This window comes from Caloenas nicobarica, chromosome 3 (assembly GCF_036013445.1).
Source record: "Caloenas nicobarica isolate bCalNic1 chromosome 3, bCalNic1.hap1, whole genome shotgun sequence".
Classification (NCBI taxonomy): domain Eukaryota; kingdom Metazoa; phylum Chordata; class Aves; order Columbiformes; family Columbidae; genus Caloenas; species Caloenas nicobarica.
In genome coordinates, this window is record NC_088247.1 from 68,304,877 (window position 1) to 68,326,123 (window position 21,247).

General features: G+C 38.0%; 1 protein-coding gene across 1 annotated transcript in view; it reads right to left on the bottom strand.

Annotated features, from left to right (window-relative positions):
* PLEKHG1 (pleckstrin homology and RhoGEF domain containing G1) overlaps window positions 1-21,247 on the bottom strand; it is a 134,040-nt gene that overhangs the window by 80,770 nt on the left and 32,023 nt on the right. The window contains exon 3 of the mRNA XM_065631962.1: window positions 16,826-16,900. Within this exon, the coding sequence (XP_065488034.1) occupies window positions 16,826-16,895 (70 nt within the window). The 5' untranslated portion in view covers window positions 16,896-16,900. The remainder of the gene's footprint in view (window positions 1-16,825; window positions 16,901-21,247) is intronic.

Sequence of the window (21,247 nt, forward strand, 5' to 3'; positions counted from 1 at the left end):
TGTCATTTTCAAAGTTGGTGGTCCACTGATCAGCCTAAATTACTCAGCTTCCAGTGCAACATATTAGTCCTTTGAAAGGGACACATTTTAAAATTTAAATTTAATTTTAACTTAAAATTTAAAAATTAAAATTTAAAATTAGATTAAATGAAATGTCCTTAGAACTTTTAACCAAAACCTGTGTGTCCATTTATTTACCACAGTAGTAAATAAAGCCAGCAAATCACTGTATATTTCAACATTTATTGCATCAGACTGTTTAACACTATATGGTTGTCAGTATCCAATATCGATAAAGAGGAGTCTTGGCATTTTAGCAAGAATAATTTCTTGGGAGAATCTAAAGAGATTACAAGGGAACTTTCAGAAACAGAAGTCAAAATTAGGACTGAGCCAACAAGCAAATTTTTAATGAGCCATTAACATATTATTTTGATCACTAAGACACACGCACAAGGTTAAAAGACATAATACTCAAAACCACACTTGAGTACTTTGAAGAAGCTGATAATACTAGATGTGTGTATATATATATACACACATACACACACACACACACATATATATATATATATATATATATAACCAAGGAATTATTCAACATTACAGAAGTGATAGGGGGAGTTGTGTTTCTAAATACAGAATTCTCTTGTACAGCCTTCAGGAATTCCTTCAGCGATGGCCCCTAAGCCATTCAAAATCTCACTTAGTTTTAGACAAAGCCATTTCACTTTTGAATGAGCTTCATAAGGTTCTCCTGCTAGGAATAATAATGATGATTTTTTTTAAAAAAAAAAGGGAGAAAAAAACCCCACAACCAAACAAAACACATTGAGGGCTATATTACACACATGAACTGAACACATATTTCCCATTTGTTCAGCAAGTAGGCCACAGATTTTTTTTTTTCCTTTGGAAACACCTCCAAGTCAAAAATCTGAGCTCTTCTTCAAGCTATGTGCGGTGTTTAGATTTCAGTGGTGTGTATATAAAACCACCCAAGAGCCCTCCCTTGCATTGTTATTAATATTCACAATACACCACACAGAAAGAAACATCTGGTTAAAAGAGACAGACCAGGCCCCGTCCTCCTCCCAGCCTGCTTGAGCAGCACCTCTCAGCCAGGAGGCACTACTTTGCAGGGGGGGCTACAAAAAGCAAGTCAGAAACACTGAAACCTTCTCTCCTTTGTAACTCTCAGCCAATCTGATTTTCGGGGTTTTCAAGTACTCTGCCAAGGTACTGAGAAAAGATCACAGGATAAAGTCTAACAGCTACAACTGTGTGATTTAAGAACGAAAGTGACTTTAAGTCATCAGGTTCAGTACCATTTCCTCTAATTACTGGATCATTTCCTATCTGGACATTTATAGCTTTCTATTATACAGCTGCTAAAATACCTGTGATCACAGATGACTGCCATATTCCACAGCATCCAAAGTTCAAGGTAACAAAGTGATCTCAAAGTAACTTTTATCTTCCTTTCCCTTTAACCCTTCAAACACCCTGAGATAGCTATTATATAGTAATATAAGATACTACTTTTCTGCAAACTACTAAAAGGTGGGGGGGGCGGGGAGGGAAGGTGGAACGCTACAACAAAACCCTCTGGATTTCAACATTATCTGTAAAAAAGACCCTGTCATTTAGTAGTTCAGCATAGTTTTACTCTGTAATCTCCATTCCATTCAAAACCTTTAGAATCACTTTGGACCATCTCAGAGCTTTACACCAGGGATTGCTCCTTTTTTCTTACCTAAGAGAAAAAAGGAAAGGGGAAAAAAAAAAACCAAAACAAACAAGAATGTGCACTAATTACAAGGTACTGACTGACCTGGATTAGCCTTTATTCCATGTCAGCAGAAAAGAATTCCTGACATCTGCATCAATTACAAGGACAGAATAGGCTGTTCCAAATTGATTTATTGTGAGAAATAAAGAAAATCAACTTTTGGTTTATTTGTGTGCCTAAGTGTAACACTGTGTAATCCACTAATGAGATGGCAGTACCTTTCTTATAAAGGCTTTCAAGTTATTTTAGGAACACAACAGTATTTAATCTCATCAAGTTTCTGGCTGTGCTGTTTAATTCTAAATTGTTGGGAGGCCAGTTTTCCCTTATTCACAAATAATCTTAAGTATTTTAATCAAGTGAGAGTAGGGAAACAACACCTACTTCTAGACAAAATAAGTGCAGGATTCAAATACAGTTAAGTCCTAGCACTTACATTTCAAAAAGAACACCAAAAAATTGTGAAGACTGCAAAATAAGGCATGAGAGTAATTTACTGTCAGAAATCCTACGTTACACTGACAGACAAAAGAAACTTGATCTATTCAGCTTACACAGTCCATAAGTACCTGTTTGAGGGTGACAACCATTTTTTCAATCAAACAAAAGTGTAATGTTGGAAACTAAACACACAGGCATGTTCAGTCTAGAAACGGGACTGAACTGATGGCATAATTAGGGATAAAATCACTTTGTTATGGTGGATTCTTCAACATAAGTTCTTGCTTTAAAGACTAAATCTTTCTAAAAAGTAGAGGATGTGAGGTTCGTACACTTAGCGCAGTCCTTCCAGGCTTAAGAAACTTCTAGTACCCCTCCAATAGGTGCAGATTTAGCCTGCGCTCTGCCTGCCAGTAAGTCCACATATTTTCCTCAGCTAAGCCAGAACTCATTGAAAACCAAAAATCCCCACTTTTCTTCCCAAGCACCAAATCCAATATGCAATATTTGTATTGACAAGGAGAATTCCTGCTGTGGACACCAAACTCTAGCACTGGACTTAAAAGGAAAATCAACATTTCAAATCAAAACCATGTAGTTTTGATTAGTTTTACTTTCACAATTTTAAATTTTAGCTTTATACAAAGGACAAAAGTATCAAGAGTATTCAAATAAGTCAGTTCAAATACAGAATGTCTCATATGTAATGATTTTGCAGTTCTTAATAAAATCAAAGCTAAGACAATGAGGATGTCACCTCTGCAGGGACAGACTGTGCATTAAATCAGATTAAACACTTTGAATCCAAGACTTGGAAGATGCTGTTAATTAGAAAAAAGGTGACAACCTTAGCGACTTACCAAATGTCACTGTACATCATTGAGTAGAAAGAGCACATATTCTGTAAAACTTTTCATGTTATGAAGTTTTTTTCAGATTAAATATATAGTAGCAGAACTTTACATTTAAGTGGCAAATCTACTTCCAGATACATAATGCACTTTAAGAAAAATTATATCCGATGTATAGAGTGAAACATCAATTAGTTGTTCTTCCTGACAGATTGTAAAAACAACTATAGGCTGAAATGTTTGAACTGGGATTTTCATATATCACTACTTAGTAACAAACTAAGTCTGCCAAATACAGTACTTGAATATATCCAGACTTGAGGAAACGTGCCAGAATGTCTAACTTGGCAGAAAAATATTAAGCCGGCTCTAGTCTGGTCAACAGGCGGTATTTTCAGTTCTACAAGATTCAGAGGTTTTTTTAGGTTGGTTTTTTTTTGGTAGGTTTTGGGGGTTTTTGTTTGGTTGGGTTTTTTCCTGTTTTCTCTTTTTCTTAATTCTCATTCAATTCTAGAAGAATTATAAAGGCTCAAACATGGAACCAAGGAATCTCCCTGTATATCAGTGCTTACAAACATGTTTGTTGGCTTATGTCACAAGTAATCCACGTTATATCATTTTTCCTTAAAAGAAAAAAAAAAGGCATAGAAGTAAAGCAGTATCTTTTCACTCCATGTATTACCTTCAGTATGGTCTCCTCCAGCCTTCAAAGCTTTCTCCTCCCCTCTATCCCTCATGTTCTCGGGATTTTACATTAAAGATTTCCTGGTATGACATTATCAGTGTGGCCTTTCCAGCTCTTTTATTCACATGCAGAGAAGGGTGTGGGTAACTTATAAAAGTAGCTGTAAAGTAAATATGCCTACAAACTTTGACAATTTTATAAAAGGCAGTTATTTGTCTGTATTGAGAAGTGACAACAATGCAGTGCCATTTTCCCACCAGAGATAAGTGCAAATCTGGTTTGGGGTATTGTACACTTCAGTCACAGCAGTAATTCCATGACTTTTAGAGTCATGAACTTTAAAAGTTTGTACACTGATTTTTATTCTCAGCAGAACTTTGATTTCCCCACCTCTCAAGGAAGGGACCCTTAGAAGTCACCTTACATCTATATTCCAAAAACACGAAAAATTTAAATACAGGCTCAGCATCCCCAAAGAGGAAGAGAAGTGAAAAATGCAAAGATAAAAAAAAAAGCACAAGAAAACAAAAAATTTTTAAATTTAAAAACAGTACATTCTCAAAACTAAGAGAATGTAAAAATCTGAGTCAGATCCCCCCCAGCAGGGCTCATTAAAAAAAAAAAAACACCACACCAAAACAACAACAACAAACCCCAAAAACAACAACAAAAAACCCCACCACCACCACCAAAAAACCAACCGACCAAACAAACAAACAACACCACCCACAAAAACAACCAACCAACCAACAAACGGCAATCAAGCTGGGGGAGAGCACAGACAGAAAGAATTTACCTGCCTTCCAACAAAGTCTCAACCACCATCTTCAGTGTATTCACAAAAAGCAGGGCTCAGCACTTAAAAATGCGTGGTAATTCTGGTGGTTTTGGCTCACTCCCCTGTGCCCTGGTTACACAACCCTGGCTGGGGCCGAAGGCGGCTCCGATGGGGTTGTACTGTCTCTCTCTCTCTCTAGCAGGAGAGCTCAGCGTAGCACAAGGCATAGGAACATGCTGGTACAGCTGGATTTCAAGCACAAAACGGCTCCAAAGGCATGATCTGAACCATATCCACGTTTCTCCATCTGTCTGAAAGATGTGTGGCAAAATGGACTAGAGCTGCTGCATTAACAATGTGGATTCCAGCCAGGCCTCTAGTGATGAGCAAGTTGCTGTCTATCATAAATGCGCAGGGCGTCCGTATATATTATAAAAGTTTAGGTAATGATAAAAGATTGCAGAGGCACAGCTGTATTTAGAAACAACTGTTCTCAGTGAGAAAGCTAGACTCAACATATGAGTTTCTGGAAATGGTGCACGGAACATTTCCCCAGAAGCACATGGTACTGTGAAAGATGCACTGTGAGTTCCCACTGCTGCTTCCCCAAATCAAATGAAGCTTTTCGTATCACCCTGAGCCCCTTCAGCTTTGGGTGCAGGCCAAACAATCAGTACTCTATCAGTACACTTCCAAACTGGCAACCTTGCATAGTAGACAAACTCTATTGTTAGAAAATGTTAGGCATAAACATAAGACCTGTTCAACAGCCGCCAGTCCCTGCTATCCCAGCTGTAGTTAGGTCTTGCAGTAAGAGCTGCAAAACTATAACAAACCCAAGAACTCAAGTTCTCAATGGCATTAGACTTCTTAGCCATATAAAACACAGGCATTATTTTCCTTTAACAGTTCTCTTATTAAACACTTTGCTTAAAATATTTCTGAGCACTTCATTAAATGCACGATGTTAATAAGAAATATGCAACTAGCCAAATAATTGTATTTGTATATCCCAAAATTATCCTTTCAAGATGCAGCCTAAAACCTCAGTCCTGCAACACAATCCAACCATAGAGCTCCTTGCACCCACCCACTACTCCATAAATTGCAAGAACCCACCTCCTTCGAGGCTGGCAGCACAGTGCTCTGTTAACACTGATATCTGGAGAAGTGGGTCCAAGTACACGAGAAGATGTGGATGTGAGGTTTTTTTTCTTTCAAGACGTGGAAATAAGAGGAGATGACAAGAAGCAGAACTAAACAATTACTTTTAATAATGAATATGGGTTTATAATAAAATTAGGACATTCTTCAGAAATATTTCTGAGGAGAGAAATGAGCAACGAGTTCATGGCAGACTTCGTACTCAAGAAATCTTTCTGTCATGTGGAAGGATTTCCTAACTAGCAGCTCTCAGTGGAACAAGTCTTTAAATACTTTGCCTGTTTTAGCAGGTCACAAAATATTTGTGTGGTCAGGTTGAAGAGGGCAACTTTGGGGCACCTTCAATTTCATATTTGAGTGCCAGGTGCTATTAAGACTAGACCAGTGCCTCTAGTTAATACTGCCACTTCTTTGAAAGTGGAAAGACGATGATTTCCAAAACCTTTAGACAGTCTTCATATAAAAATAATTTCTTTTACTACTACTTAATTGTGAAAAAAGAATATATTACTAAAGACATGAGACACAGGGAAAAAAAAGTCCATTTATACATATCTATACTTACAGTCCTATGAAGGTCCTATTTGTACTTCATTCTGAATGATTACAGAGCTCCTAGGGCTGTGATCTAATACCAAGACTGTCCCACTGGGTAGGGATCCTAATAGGGGACAAACCTTGAAATGCAGCCATTTTCTTTCTGGAAGAGCCATAGCAGAGTCGTATCTTCCTAAAGGATTTCCTGTTGCCTACAAACTGTATATTTAATTTTAAAAGCATTCAAGACAGGACATCCCATTTTCAGAAATGCTGGCTTGCTTCAGACATGACCAGACAGAACCATCTCCTGGCCAGACATCAGGCAAAATTCCCTAATGATTAGCCTCATACATAACATGATCCTTCAAATATTGCTTTCCATTGCGAAAGATAAACCCTCTCACAAGATAAGATTTAACCACCAACATCAAAATTTTTATACCGTGCAAAGTAAAATATGTAAACTGATAACTACCCTTCTTACAAACATAGAAGGAGGCATGTGGTTTGCAACTATCTGGACAGAAACTAGACATAACAGCATCCAAATAACTTGGGTTGCCCAGCTTTCCTGAAGAAGCGAAGTCCAGCCTTGCTAGGAAAGAGGTTATATTTAAACTCTTACCACCTTAAGCAATTTCTTAGTCCTTCCATCATCTGAAGCACAGACTACATTGTGTGCATAAGGGAAGAAAATTGTGTATTGCACCTGGAAGTTATGCCCATTTTTAATTATTCTGTAAAATATATGTTGTGGGGACCACTGCCAAGATGTGCGTAATGGAATTTATATTAAGCTCTGTTCCACAAAACCCACAACTAAGAACAGCTACTATTTTCAAAGGATTTGGTAACTTTTAATGTCTTGAAATGCACAATCGGTTTTACAGCGTGTTCTGACCAAAGAGGCTACCAGAACATAATGTGGCTTTAATTTAAAAAAGAAAAGCCTCCTGCGTGCTAAATCCAACCTCTCCAAGGCTCTTTTGCCAGCACCACTCACGGACCGAGACCCGGTGCCAGAGAAGCGGCCTCGCACCTCTCGCCCTCTCCGGCCTGCTGACTCCTCAACCAGCTGACTCCAGGAGTTTGACATATTGCTCAAAAACACGGAGAAAGTTTCTATAAATATTTTATCGCTCATAAAACATCAAAGCTAGCTCTCCTTCTGGTTTATCAGCAAGCAGCAATTTCCCCCCCTTTTAAGCTAAATTAAACTACGGGGAGCCAATTAAAAAGCGAAACTTAACAACTAAGCTTTCCTCTGTATTAATCTCACTAAATTCAGGATATATCAAGGCCTCTCGGCCTACTTCTAATGTCAGTAGCATAGTCTGAAATTACTGCTAGACATATAATTAGGTGACTAAAAGGCAAAAAGCCCCACTACAACTCTTAAGTGATAATTAATATGAGCAGGTTTGAATTTGCCAACTCTATAGTACCTGTAAAATTTCTTCAGAGCCAAGTGGTAAATAATTGACAGGTACCTGTGCTGCAGCACACCCTGGCAACTCAAAGGGCAAAAGGTCTTCGTATCTTTACTTTTACCACTTTGGATCTCTTGGTTTTAAGGCCACGGTCAGTCCAAGATGAAAGAATGTAACCTTGACAAACTAATTTATCTTCAGAGTCGTAGCTTTATTTAACAGGTAGTAAGTAATCAGTTTTTGCCTCTTATCCTTCAATGTCCTTTAAGTTGCTTTGGAAGAAATATCGCTGAGGAGGAGGGGGGAAAAAAAAAAAAAAAAAAAAAAAATCTGAAAACAGATTTCTGGCATATCACTTGAATACAGGAGCAAGACGAAAAACACAGGACATTTCAAAAGGCAGAAAAAGAAGGGTTTGGGGGATGAAAGCTGATTTACATTTAAGAAATTGTTAAATGTATTTTATACCCTATTAGTGTAAGTAATATCCAGTATTAACTCTAACAGAAAGATTACTTGTTACTATTGCTCATTTTCTATATATTAACCCTGTGAGGTTGCAGCATTTTGAAGTTCTTAGCATTATTTGTTTTTCCACACAAGAATACGGGTTGCAGTAAAAATCCTGGAATACATGATAGTCAAAAAAAAAAAAAAAAAGAAAAAACAACCCACCTCCCAAATCCATGATGAAACTGACAAAGGAAACTACTTTAAATCATTACTTCTAACATGACAATTTTCATTATAACTGCAGCTTTTTAGGATGTTCTAAGTACTACAGAACAGTAATTTAACACATAGCAGTTGCTTTAACAAAAATAACTGTCCTCCCATTAAAAAAAAAAAAAGTCTCAAGAGAAGAAATGGCTATCATTCCCTACCTAGAAAGAACAAATGTAAAGTATACTGCTAACATTTGTAATCACAGAATAGTACTTCTGTATTTTTCCTCCAGGCCACGCACAGCTAAGACTGCACAATTACAGAGATATCAGGGTGTACCCTCTGTCCTGGGTCTTCTCCAAGAAACATTGTGGTACTCAAATTATTTTTAAACAGGAAAAGATAATTTAAAACTGCAACAGCTTCTTTAAGATCAGCAGCACATTTCCAAGATGGCAAGCTAGACAGATGCTAAGCATGACACACACCAAAAAAATGCTATTTATGAAGGAGTATTAAATCAATCACTGTCTTTAAAGTATTTTATATACATAGTTAAGGTCAAAGTAATTAATAAATTAAATAATTAGACACTCTCTATCTTTCCTGATGGACATTCCCCATGAAGGGAGATGTTCCCCCCTTCAGCCCCATCACAGAGCACCAAGGGGGAGCCATCACTAGAAGGCGGCTGGGGCAGGAGCTGCGGAGGAGCGGGAGCACTGAGTGCTCCCTGCCCTCACGTCACCACCCCGGTAGCCTCGCTTGGGCCCCACTGCAGCTGCCCTCTGCCCCCACCACCTATTTCCAGCAATACAAACAGAACACTAAAATTTTTCTTTTGATCAGAAAGGCAGACCCTAACTCATTTATGGCATCACTGTGTTTTACTTTCAGGCTCTGTTTGTGAAGCAATTTGAGGGTGAGGTTGTTTCTTCGGTAAATGTGATAAACTTGAGAATCCTGTCATTAAAAATTCCACTGGCAATATTTTACTCCAGATAAGCAAACTCAGCTTTAAGTCATGCTGATGGTCAAATTACAGTTTGCAGCTTAAATGTAAACTTTTTTTAAAAAAGCTTACAGCTAGGAAAGGGCCATCCCTATTTTGTACTACTCATAATTCATTATTTAATATGTGCACATTACCTATAAATCATGATACACATAATTTTGTATCATGTATAATTTTTTTATATAAAAGCAAAAAAGTGCAAACTCAAGTGCTACACTTTTTAATTGCTTGAGAACTAAGAATTCGCTACCATTAAGACAGAAAAGTAATTCTTTAAAAATGGGATCATCAATACAAAAAAAACCCCATAGTTTTCCAAACCTCAAAGTTCAAGAAATTGAGGCTACCTAACCTTTCTATAACTTACAGATGACTGGCACACTGATCTCTGGTGGGATACCAGCCAGCCAGGACACCAGGGACAGTGCTTGGCATTTGAAGAACAAGTTATTCTACCTGTCAATAGCCCAGCCTTTGTAATCAGTGACCTAACCACCATGACATTACAGCAGCCACATCTTCAGTTCTGATAAGGAGCAGGCTGTACTGTTCTGGACATTTTGAAATGTCCAGAACAGTGTATCTTTCACTGCCCTTCATTGCCCTAGATCAAGGGAGCCACCACCTCCTCCTCCTCTTCACGGAGCTGTTAGCAGCCGAGAAAGAAACTGGGACCCAATTGGCGTGGCCCAGTGACTACGGCAGTTCATCGAAAGGCTTTCAGGAAAAAGTTCTGGTTTAACGCATCACAACACTACCAGAGAATACGAGTCGCACTGCAGTGCCCAGGGGCTGCAAACAGCCTGGTTGCAGCAAAGCAAGTGCCGTGCAAGTACAGATCCGCATGGCAGAGAGGCTGCTTAAGCTGTTGCTCATACTCAACTTTGGTGGACTGGAGCTAGCTCAAATTTATCAAGAGAGTTATGACAAGAGTCATTAGGACAACAGTCTCCAGCCAGTCTTTCAAAGAAAGATGTGCCTGCCTCTCACAGTGTGCAGAGAGGGCCCAAGTTAGCAAGGAGTCAGAAACAGAATATCCCATTTCACCACCCTTCTGCCTTGCTTTTCTGCGATTTCAGATTTCAAATCTCCTTTGGCTTCATCCCCTCCTTTTATAAGCACTAGGGTTAAGAACTTCAGATATCATCTTTATATAGATACTTCTTCCTCCTTCAAGATACAATTTTCAAGGGATTAAAAGCTCCTACAGAATGAGGCTATGAATAGTAAGTAAGGAAAAATAACCTGCCACAGGAAGATTGTATTACTGGAGACAGTAAGAACATAGCAAGCATGTACTATACTTTTCTCCCCAGCATTCTTCTAGCTTCCAACCATTTTCAGCTAAAGGGAGTTGCTTGGTTTGCAGTGGCTCATTTATTTGTAGCTGTCTTCCAGGGAGTTCTCTGTTCTCCCTTTCAACTCACATGAAATATTTTTACATTCACAATATCCTTTGGCAGAGAAGTCAACAGTGTCTATCACCTTTTGCATAAATAGCCAAGACCTTTTATATTGAATTTCACCCATCTAGTGTCATCTCATAGCCACAAGTTCTTGTCCACAAAACAGCACAGTTGGTATACACCATTTATTCCAGACATCTCTTCCCTTGAATTAGGCAGCAAGAAGCTGCAGGAAACAGGGAATAGAGCAAGGAATAATAAAGAAACTAGTTCCAAAGAACAGGAGCAGGTAAACAATGCATACAATCACCATCCCTCAGCACACAGTGATCCACCAATAAGCCTATGAGTGCACTATTCCCATAGTTATCTGTGACTTCACGCACACTTAATATTTGAAAAAGCTTCAGAAAAGATGCTTCTTTTCCCCATCTACTTCTGTATTTCTTTAAAAGGGATGCAGTAATAAAAAGCGTTAACAACAACTTTCTACATACATGGCGCAAGGTGGTACATTGTTGTGTGCCTGCTAAAAGCCCCCACTGTGCTGGGCACAAGGCAGCATTTACTGACCTGCCATGAAAGAATCAGTCTTGGCAAAATTTGGAAGTAGAAATACCAATGCTATTTTCTTCACTGCATTTGAAGGATATGATCCATTGAGCAGTCTACAGATTTACATGGCTGCTCCTGCACGTTTTTCCTGTGCAGTGCTACACATTACAGCAGAAATAGCATGGAAACATAAGTCAGAGGAGTTATAAAACTAAATGAGTCTTATCACAAACAACAACAGTAACAGCTGGTAGGCTCCCACTAGTGCCATCAGGTACACAATGCAAGGAAAAACACTGCTGTTACTGGAGGATATTTTACAATGACCTAAGCTTGTTGTCCACTGGGATTTGTCAGTGGCTGTTTATAAAGCCCAGGTGTAACATTCGTTTCCTTCAGGATGCGAGTGTGAACCACAAAGTCAGTAAGGGAGGATCCAGCTGGGCGAAGTCACGGCTCTTTCTTAGTGAAAGAATATGGAGGGGAAAAGAGGGAAAGGAAGAAGAGTTTGGGGCAGTTTAATTTCCACACATCTTTCTCTTCAAAGATTTCTACTTTTAAGGCACAGAAAAACAAACAGTCAAGCTGACTCGAGAAACCTACTAAGGGTTCCCGCATCCATATACCTTTTCCAAGCGTTTTGCATAAAGCTACTGCTAAGAGAGCACTTAACTGATACCTCATAATCTTAGAGCGTGGGAGTCTTCCAAGTGGGTGCTAAGGTACTCATCTGGTTTATTTGAAGCAAGCCTAGCTATGTTCTGAAGAGCTGTTCAAAGGTACCATGATAAAAAAATGAAATCGGCAATCCACAGGATGAAGCACTTGGGGTTTTTTTATGAAAACCATTCAGTATCATCGAAATTTTCTTAAGTTATAAAAAAAAAATATTTTAGTCCTAGAAGATAACTCATAATGAAAAATCTACAAACATTCCCCTAAATTTTTGCAAATGAGCAAATGCCCAGCTCCAGACACCATCAGGAGCAGTCACTGTGAACCACAGCAGCCTCTCTGCGAGAGGAGGAATTTGTGCAACAGGCAGGGTGCTCCTGTCACACACTAACTTCCAGTGCTTAACCCTACTAGAAGTTTAAGAGTGACTTTTCAGCAAACACAAGCAGAACAAATGCTAATTCCTTTGCAAGCTAAAACAGAAATATACTCAATCCACTTCCTAGTATTGACATTGTTCATTGTTCTAAATGCATCCATTGTAAATAGAATATAATAGCTTTGCTGTAGGAAAACATTTAAGAAACAGTTATGTGTGGATCACAGTAAGGGTATTTTGTTTTAATTTGTTTGCTTACCACTCCCTGATAGCTACTCAAGCTTCTTGAAAAATATTTTTCACATGTGATACATTAATCCATGCACTTCCATCTTTGCAATAACCGAATCTCCAGATCCTTGGGTTTTTTCCCCCTATAGCACAAAGCAAGCAGTGACATTTATAAACGTAACTGTTGACTCTAAAGGATTTGACATAAGAGGTGGCAGAAAAGCAAATAGTCTGCCCACTCACTGGGGACCCTCGAGTCAAGGACTAAGTTACAGTAACTTAATTACAGGAAACTCCTTTATCAATTGTCTGCTTCTATGTGCTTCATGGCTTAACTCGAGTATATGAAGCAGTGGGGCAGGGGCAGGGAGTGGCACTGCCAGGTTAAAGCAACACTGACTTTTTAAAAGTTTCCAGATAATCAGTTACCTTGACAGCACTTTGCTCAACTCAACTTGACCCTTATAAACGTGGAAGGTTAATTGCTGGAAAATTTTAACACCAAATACACCTTTTAAAAAAAAATAGCAAGAATATTTCTTTGGGAAAAAAAAAAACAAGCAGCAATAAGATGCCTGGAAATAATTAGGAAAGTTCACATAAATGTTTATGCATGTAAGTAGTAGTGATATTTTAAACACGAGAAATTAAACACTCACTTCTTAATTTTGACTCAGTCATACCACTGAAACATTTCTATGTACCAGTAAACTGTATAAATGCTAAGTAAATAGAGAGATGCATATGATCAAAGACTGCGGAAGTTTATAAGTCAGTGCTAGAGCAGCTACTGGCATTTCTTTTCAGTAAAAGATATAACGTTCTTTGAAAGTAAGACTATTTATGAGAATAAACCAACAAAACCTCTCAAAGTTCTAACTTCCAGTACTAATGATTTAGTATCATTAGAAGACACTAGTATCACATTTTGTCTTTAGTAGAACGTTTTCATCAGGTTGCAAGAAAAGGTCTCTAAGTGAAGATTCATTTTTATTCATTATCTGAACTTTTTTAACATCTAAAAATTAATTTCAGAAGAGTGATTAAAAACAACACAACACATCCAGTATAAACTAGGTTTTGTTTACTAAACATTGTATCTGTTAAAGCACATTTTTATAAAAACTGCTTGAATAACCTCATAACCTCTTATTGCAACAGAATACAATAACTGTAATTTGAAAAGGAAGACTCAGCACTATCTCGGAATTTTAATTAGCTATATTTTATTGTATGAATTTCTTACTTCACCAACACCACTAAAAATCCATCTAAGGACCTGAGGATGTGTTACTGCAACCTAGAAAAAAGTGTTGGTAGTTATGCAGCTGTTTTTCCTCATACTAGTGGTCTATAAGACACAGACCATCATGAAAACCAACACACTGCAGCAAGCTTCTCTGAAATTGCCTGTTGTACCTGAAAAACTACAGAGCTCATTTCCACAGGCAAGAAGGTTATTTATTTTTCAGGTTCCTCACAGCTCGTTCAAAAACCTGAGGTATTAGGCTAGGAAGGGAGAGAAGGTTAATAGTATCTGGAAATAAAAATGACATGGAGAAGTGAGACTATTTCCAATGACAAAAAGTGAAAGCTGAAGTGCAGAGAAGGCTCTGCCACATCCATGCCCACTGCCTTGGGAACTCTGAAATGGCACATCCCAGGAGGCTGGTACCCACCATGCCACCCATGGGAACCACTCCCTTAGGATTTCATTATTCAAGGCTATATATTTGTCTACATACACACATTTCTCTGTATGCATGTACATGTGTATGTTATATGCGTGCGAGAATACATAAACAGTTATACAACCTTATACACACAGTTTCTTAATGACCCAGACAAAAATTTTTCATGTGTCTTCTGTGTATATGGGAGATTTCAAATCACAAGAATCTTGTGCTAATTCCCTCAAAATGTACAACAAAGTATATACATGGAGGAGATTTTCAGTTGTGCTATCCCTAAACACTCTAGTCAAATTTGGTGGCTGAAAGCTTTCCAGTTTTAGCTTTCCTTGATGATGTGCAGGACACTACATTATGTGCCTGCTCAATTAGAGAGACATCAAAAGCTAATGAATCAAAGACTGAACAAGATCCTCAGGGCTGTTTCTAGATTCCTGCTTACCTGCAAAAACTTTCTGCAATATTTTTACCTGTTGGCAGTTCTGGTGAAATGAAACTATGTTTACAGAAACAGAGAGACACTGAAGGCTCCAGGTCTTCCAAAATAAAACAAAACAAGCAGCTCCCTGCCTCCCTCTCCTGCACCTAGACATGAGCGATCCTGTGTACAGTTTTAACCTTCTGATATGGGGATGGAGCTAGCAGGAAAATTGACTGGAAACTGGTACCCAGGATGTCCTAACCTCAAAGACTGTTGCCTTTTCAGTGTTTAACAGTTGCGCAGACTACCTCTCAGTCCTTGCTCATCCCTCTTCACAGGCATCAATTTCTAATTGCCAGCATTTGTTTGATGGTCATGTGATGTCATCAGTGAATCCGCCATTAATGATGCTCTGCAGGATTCTTTTCATTCCCTCCCCTTCCTTCCCCCAGACCCCTGCTCCCAGCCCATCTACAGCTCCATGCTATCAGAAGTTCTACCCTCTCTAGCTCCTGAAGTAAAGCTAAAGCAAATGTTACAACCCACTTACTAGAAGTTGCTTGTGTGGTAAATTAAAATGCAATATGAGAAAATAAAGTTACCTTTCACAGACAGAGTCAAGTTTCCCCCCCAGTTTGATCTGAAAGTTTTACATCATCCCTATGTCTCGCTTAATTTACCAGAACTCCTCTCGGAGGCTGGAGAGCTGAAACATGACAATATCTGCCACTGTTCCACAGCCAGAAAAGAAATTTAATATATAACATACATAACCAGTATAATTTTAACACATTTAGACTTCATTAATACCTAAGAGAGCCACAGATGTGATCACATATGCTACTTTTAGGGAAGCAACCAGCAATGTACATGACAATTTGTTCCACATCCTAACTCAAGGCACGAGTGTAGGCTTTGGGTCTAAGTGGACCTCACCACAGTGCTTTTGGCATAAGGACTCCTTTATAAAGGGGGCACATATATAAATTAGAGAGAGCTCAATCTTTGACAGACTAGCTATAACTGCTTCTCTTGCATTGAGAGTTCTCATGGTAATCTGTTAAGCTTTACAGCAGATTTAAAAAAATAATAGAAAGGCCTTTTGCAGTTAAGCACAGCTTAATAACCTTTACATGGAAATAAATTTGCTTCTCTGATGTTATTGATGTGCTTTTTGAAACTATTATTGCAGCATGTTCCTTGATGCCTTTCAAATGTCAAAACTGAGGTTCAAATGCAATGAAAATATTTAAAACTAAATTTTGAGGTGTATATCTTTAGGTTTAGAGAGAAAGCAGTATAAACCAGCCTGAGCTGCAAGCTTTATTAAAACTAAAACATACATTTGAATGAATACAGCCCTTGTATGAGGACAGCAATGATCTAGAAAGCAAGCATATACAAGAACTACAACAAGTTTTGCCACAAAACTGTCAGAAACACCTCCCAAACTTCACGTGAAATAGAAAATTTTTATAAAATATTGTAATGAAACATTCAATAGTGAATCTGAGGAAGGATTCAAACTAGCAAGACTACAATTGTTTTTAAAGAATAAGTCTTCCCTGAAACCAAGCACCAAACTTTGCAATGTGGGAATTCAAAGTGAATGGACCTTGAGAAGAAAAAAAACTGTCTGATTTTGAGAAAGACTGAGCATTTCAAGATTCCACTGATTTTAGTAGAAATCATGAATATTCAATTCTTCCCTGTATCAATCATCCCACATCTTGCATGTTAGCTTTGGTTCTCTGAAACTTTAACCCATATGAAAAACTGGCCTCAGTCAACAAGATCTCTTTATCAAAAGGGGACAAAACATCTTCTCCAAAGCCGAAATCCTAGCAGCCCACTGGTCCTCCCCCCTCATTATATATTTTAGTACTCTCATGGATGATGGACTAGGGAGGAAAAGGTTACAGAAAAATAAGTGAAAAATTCCTCCTATTTAGATAAACATGCACACATAAAATTAATTCAGCTCTCTCTTAAGTTTAAGGCCAGTAAGGGAATCTCACTTTTTGACTTGAAAAACTCTTCACAAAATCATAATGTTTCTTTTCTTCAAAAATTAGTCAAAAAAAAAATCAAACAAAACTACTAACCTTCACTCCTTGGGACAGGTTCTGTAGCACCTGGTGTTTTATCTGGCATCTCTGCAGACACGGGCTTCATAAAACCTAATGGACACAAGCAACAAAATCGTTCTCCATCAAAACCAGTATATTTCAGTAGGACACTCCCCTACTCCATGACCCTCACAAAGGATAGACTTTCAGCTTTCATCATTTTCATGTTTGTATGTAAGATATGTAAACAAGCAAAACTCGCCAGAGATCAACTGTAACACCGTTCAGCAGACTGTTCACCTGGACATATTGCCACATAGGTGGGCACAAAAGCAACTTCTAATAAATTGCAGTGGTAGACTGAAAGCACTAATAGCATCTGGTGAACTTCTGTCTTTGAGTGCGTATATTTTTCCCCCTGCTCAGTGAATTTCTAGCAAGAGGCCTATGAAGTGGGATGGCAGAGCTGCTAACACTCACGTACTACTGAAGTTAATAAAGAGTGACCACACAGAGGGTCACAGCAGCCTGCATTAAACATAAAATTCCATTAACTTAAAGCTTTATTACATTGTAGAGCACCAATATTTCTTCCAAGCCAGCAGCAGGCAAAGAAAAGGCTTCTCAGGAAGGCGGTGAGCCCGTCTCCTCTTAGAGCAGTGTTGTGTACCCTCTGTGGTACTGGCCGATGGTCAACATGTGGCCAACACATCCTGAATGGGATTTTGTATCCTCCTTTTTAACACCTTTGAATGACAGACACTCCACTTTTACATTATGAAAGCCTCACGATCAGATAGAATGCATCAAGACAAGACAATTAAAAAAAGAGCAGGATTCTCAGCACAGCACCATGCAGAGCGCACAGCACTGGAGGTATCGACAGTACAGCCTTAATTCCTAATGAAGTCACTGAATTGTCTCGTTTCCAACAATGTTACAGCCCCAGAGCTGATTCAGCATGCAGACCTCAGACGAACACCAGATCGAGTTATGGGAGACCGCTCAGGCTCACTCCACAGCAGAACTTAAACACAAATAAAATGGCCTTCTTTTTCCCTTCTTAAATTATTTTGTTGTGAAATTCATAAGGCTTGTTTTGAATCCTACCATAAGACCTAGAATGAAAACATTTCTGCCCTAGCATCCAATTAAGGGGTTGGGTTTACATTAAAACCAAATGATACAAAATACATTGGATTTCTTAAGCAATTTAAGTCACAAATATATTTCAAGTGTGCTATCCAGGGCAAATATATTTGTCATATTTAATTCACATATATGTAAAAGGCTCAGAGATGTCAGACACATCTGAGGCTATAATCCACTAGCACATTCTAGGGTATAAACTAATCCTCATTTAGCTAATGGAAAGTCTACTACATATGATTTGCTACATCAGCCAATTCACTTCTACTCAAGATAAAACCCACCAGATCTTACCAGGAATTACTTTATCCTTAACATAGATGTTTCATCCATGCATTACACATACTGAAGATTTGGAACTGGTCTAAAATCTTCTCTCAACTCCCTCAAACTAACAGTGATAATGCCTATCCATCTGAAGGTCTGTGTACAGAGTTCATAAACCACAGCTGGACAGTGTCACAAACTGAATAAACAAGTGTGCCCTCAACAGAGGTTGTAAACAACTATAAACACCTAACAGTCTCCAAAATCCTTTATAAAATTGCTGTAAAACAGAAACCTACTCTCCAGAAGACATTTAAAAAAATAAATTTGTTCTTCACATTACTCAAATTTAATTATCTATGCTTATCATCACAAAACAGCTGGCGAGAATATATAGATCAACTAATTCTAAAACTTGGCAAGCTAATGTCCAACCCTCTGCATTCAATGATGCACTGGCAGTTATACCATGATTTATTAGTAAAGTTGATAGAAACTGGTTAATCTCATAGTGCATTTGAACCAAGAAATACATCAATAAATACAGTATTTACCTCTCTGATTCATCTCAAAATCCAAGAAAACACTTTCTGTAAATTCTACATTTTAAATAAATCATTTCATATCAAAAATCCAGGGAGCTACATGTTTAAAATAATAAAACATGGATACCCATGTATTAATATTTGTTTTCTGGCTTTGGTTGGTTGGAGTTGCACAGAATTGAAATAAATACGCAAGTAAACTTCACCAGGAAAACGCTCACAGAGTGACTCACTGGCACATTAATGACATAAAATTGGTAGTCTCAGAAATAATTTTGGGTTTCTTTATTGTCGTTTTGTAGAAGTGCTAAATAGAAGGAAGGAAAAAAAAATAATTTTTCTGGCCTCTTCTGCCTGAATTTTTATTTATGCAAGTTCAATTTTCCTTGTCTGAAGTAGGTCAATATTTCTTTCTACTTGACCTTCTTTAGAAGTGACAAGCTTGCTTTTGTGTCATCAAAACTCAGTACCAGAAAGCATTACACTTATCCAAACAATCTTTTTGCAAACTTTGGGATACTACTACTATTAATTTCAAGATCAATCATATAAAACCAGTCCTGTTAGACCCTTCCAAATACTCTTGCAATATAATTATTGATACAGCTTTAATTGTGTCTGCATCTTAGGCTCAGCTCTTCCCGTAATCTGTGTGGTACTTGGTATTTCTGAATTCATCACTCAAAGCAGTTGCTTGCACTGCTACCTATAGCTTACTCCTCTGAGCACTCTTTCACAGAGTATCCCAGAAAGAGAACTTGAAATACATATGCATTCATAATTTCTGAATAAACACAGTTATTCTATCTACATTTCTTAATTGAGCACAACTCCTTAACAGTAGCCAAAACCACTCAGATGTACGACCATGCATTTTCACAGGCCATAATCGGCCAGGGCCACCCAAATGGGCATACTGGGAGGTCCTAGTTCAAGAAATGTGTTGTTCCTTCTAATAGATTGGTTTGCCTTTAAAATCCTGAGCTGCTAAAAATTGCAGAGCAGCTTTAACGTTACCAAAAAAAAATATATCTCAGTTCCTTTAAACAGGATCTAAATCAATAGCATGCTATAGCTGATTTCATGGGAAAATATTCAAACTTATAGCATATCAGTGACTTAAAAAATACTTTAAAAAAGCATGCTCAGGAAAAATACGGATTACTTGCATTTCACAGACAAATATAATCCTTGTCTCTTAAAATAACTGTACTTTGCTAAAAAAAAAGTTACCAATTATTCAAAACAGCTATTATTTGAAGTATCACAATTTTCAATTTTAAAGTTTCTGGAAAAAAATTTCATTGGAGAGAGGAGTTCTGTTCCATTTTTTGTTCTCTCAGCAATTTATCACTGTACTCTAAAAAAGCTTGAAGCAGCCTGAAAGAAACTATTGTTCATCATAGGACTGTTTGCAGTTGTAACTATGGAGTCCAACTATGTATTTATGTTGAACAACGATCATCATTAACCAAAATCTAACCTGAACCTCCTCCTTTGTGTCAAATCCCTCACCCCTAGTCTACATCTCTTCCAAATAGCTGGAAGTGATCATAGTTAAGGAAGTTGGTTTGATTTCTTAAAAACCTTCTCAACATACAGTACATTCCTTTCCTATTTTCCAGAGGCACAACTAGCATCAATATTAAGAACTGCTTCTGCTGTAGCCACTTTATTCATGATCAAGAGAAGTATTCCTCTAAAAATACTGTATTACATTTTAATTGCAGCCTTTTGCAGACTAAACAGTCAGCACTTTATGAATACAGATCGATACATATAAAACATGTAGCCCTGAAATTCCACATTACAGACTATGCTGATCACAGTAAAGCCATCTGCTGGTTTATTTTTAAACAGTATTTGGATGAGTTCTTCCTGCTGTATTAAAAAAAAAAAAGTGGGTGGGGAGAAAATGGATATTAGTAGTTTTCTTGACATAAAATATTTTGTAAGCAAAAAGGACACTCAGGTGCCTGCACACAGCCTGGACAGATTGTCGGATTGTCGCACTTCTCATGCGAATGGTATCAGATGTTGCATTTCTGAGTCCAGAACCTCTCACAGAACTCCAAATCCAGAACTCAGAAAGTCTCAAGTTGCAGGATGAACTCCAGACTCCAAGGAAGGCTATGGCAAAATTCTTACCCACGTTAACACGACCAGAACTTGACATTTGGCCATTAAATATTGCATATATCTTTGTTAAAGAATAAGCACATCCGCCCCAGATCTAGGTTTTGTTATTTGTTTGCCTGCAAAATCCCTTCTGGAGCAAACACATTGCTGCTCTGAACCCCACGAGAATAGCTTTGATCCCAGGTCACATAAACCATAAAAGCAAGTTTATATGCTAACACTAACACAATTCTTTCACATGAACCAAGAAATGACACTGAAAGAAATTCTAAATAACAAAGACAGAAAGGGCAGAAGTTACAAGGACACAAACCACTGTGTGCCATCAAGACTCATTGCTGCTGCTATTCACCACCAC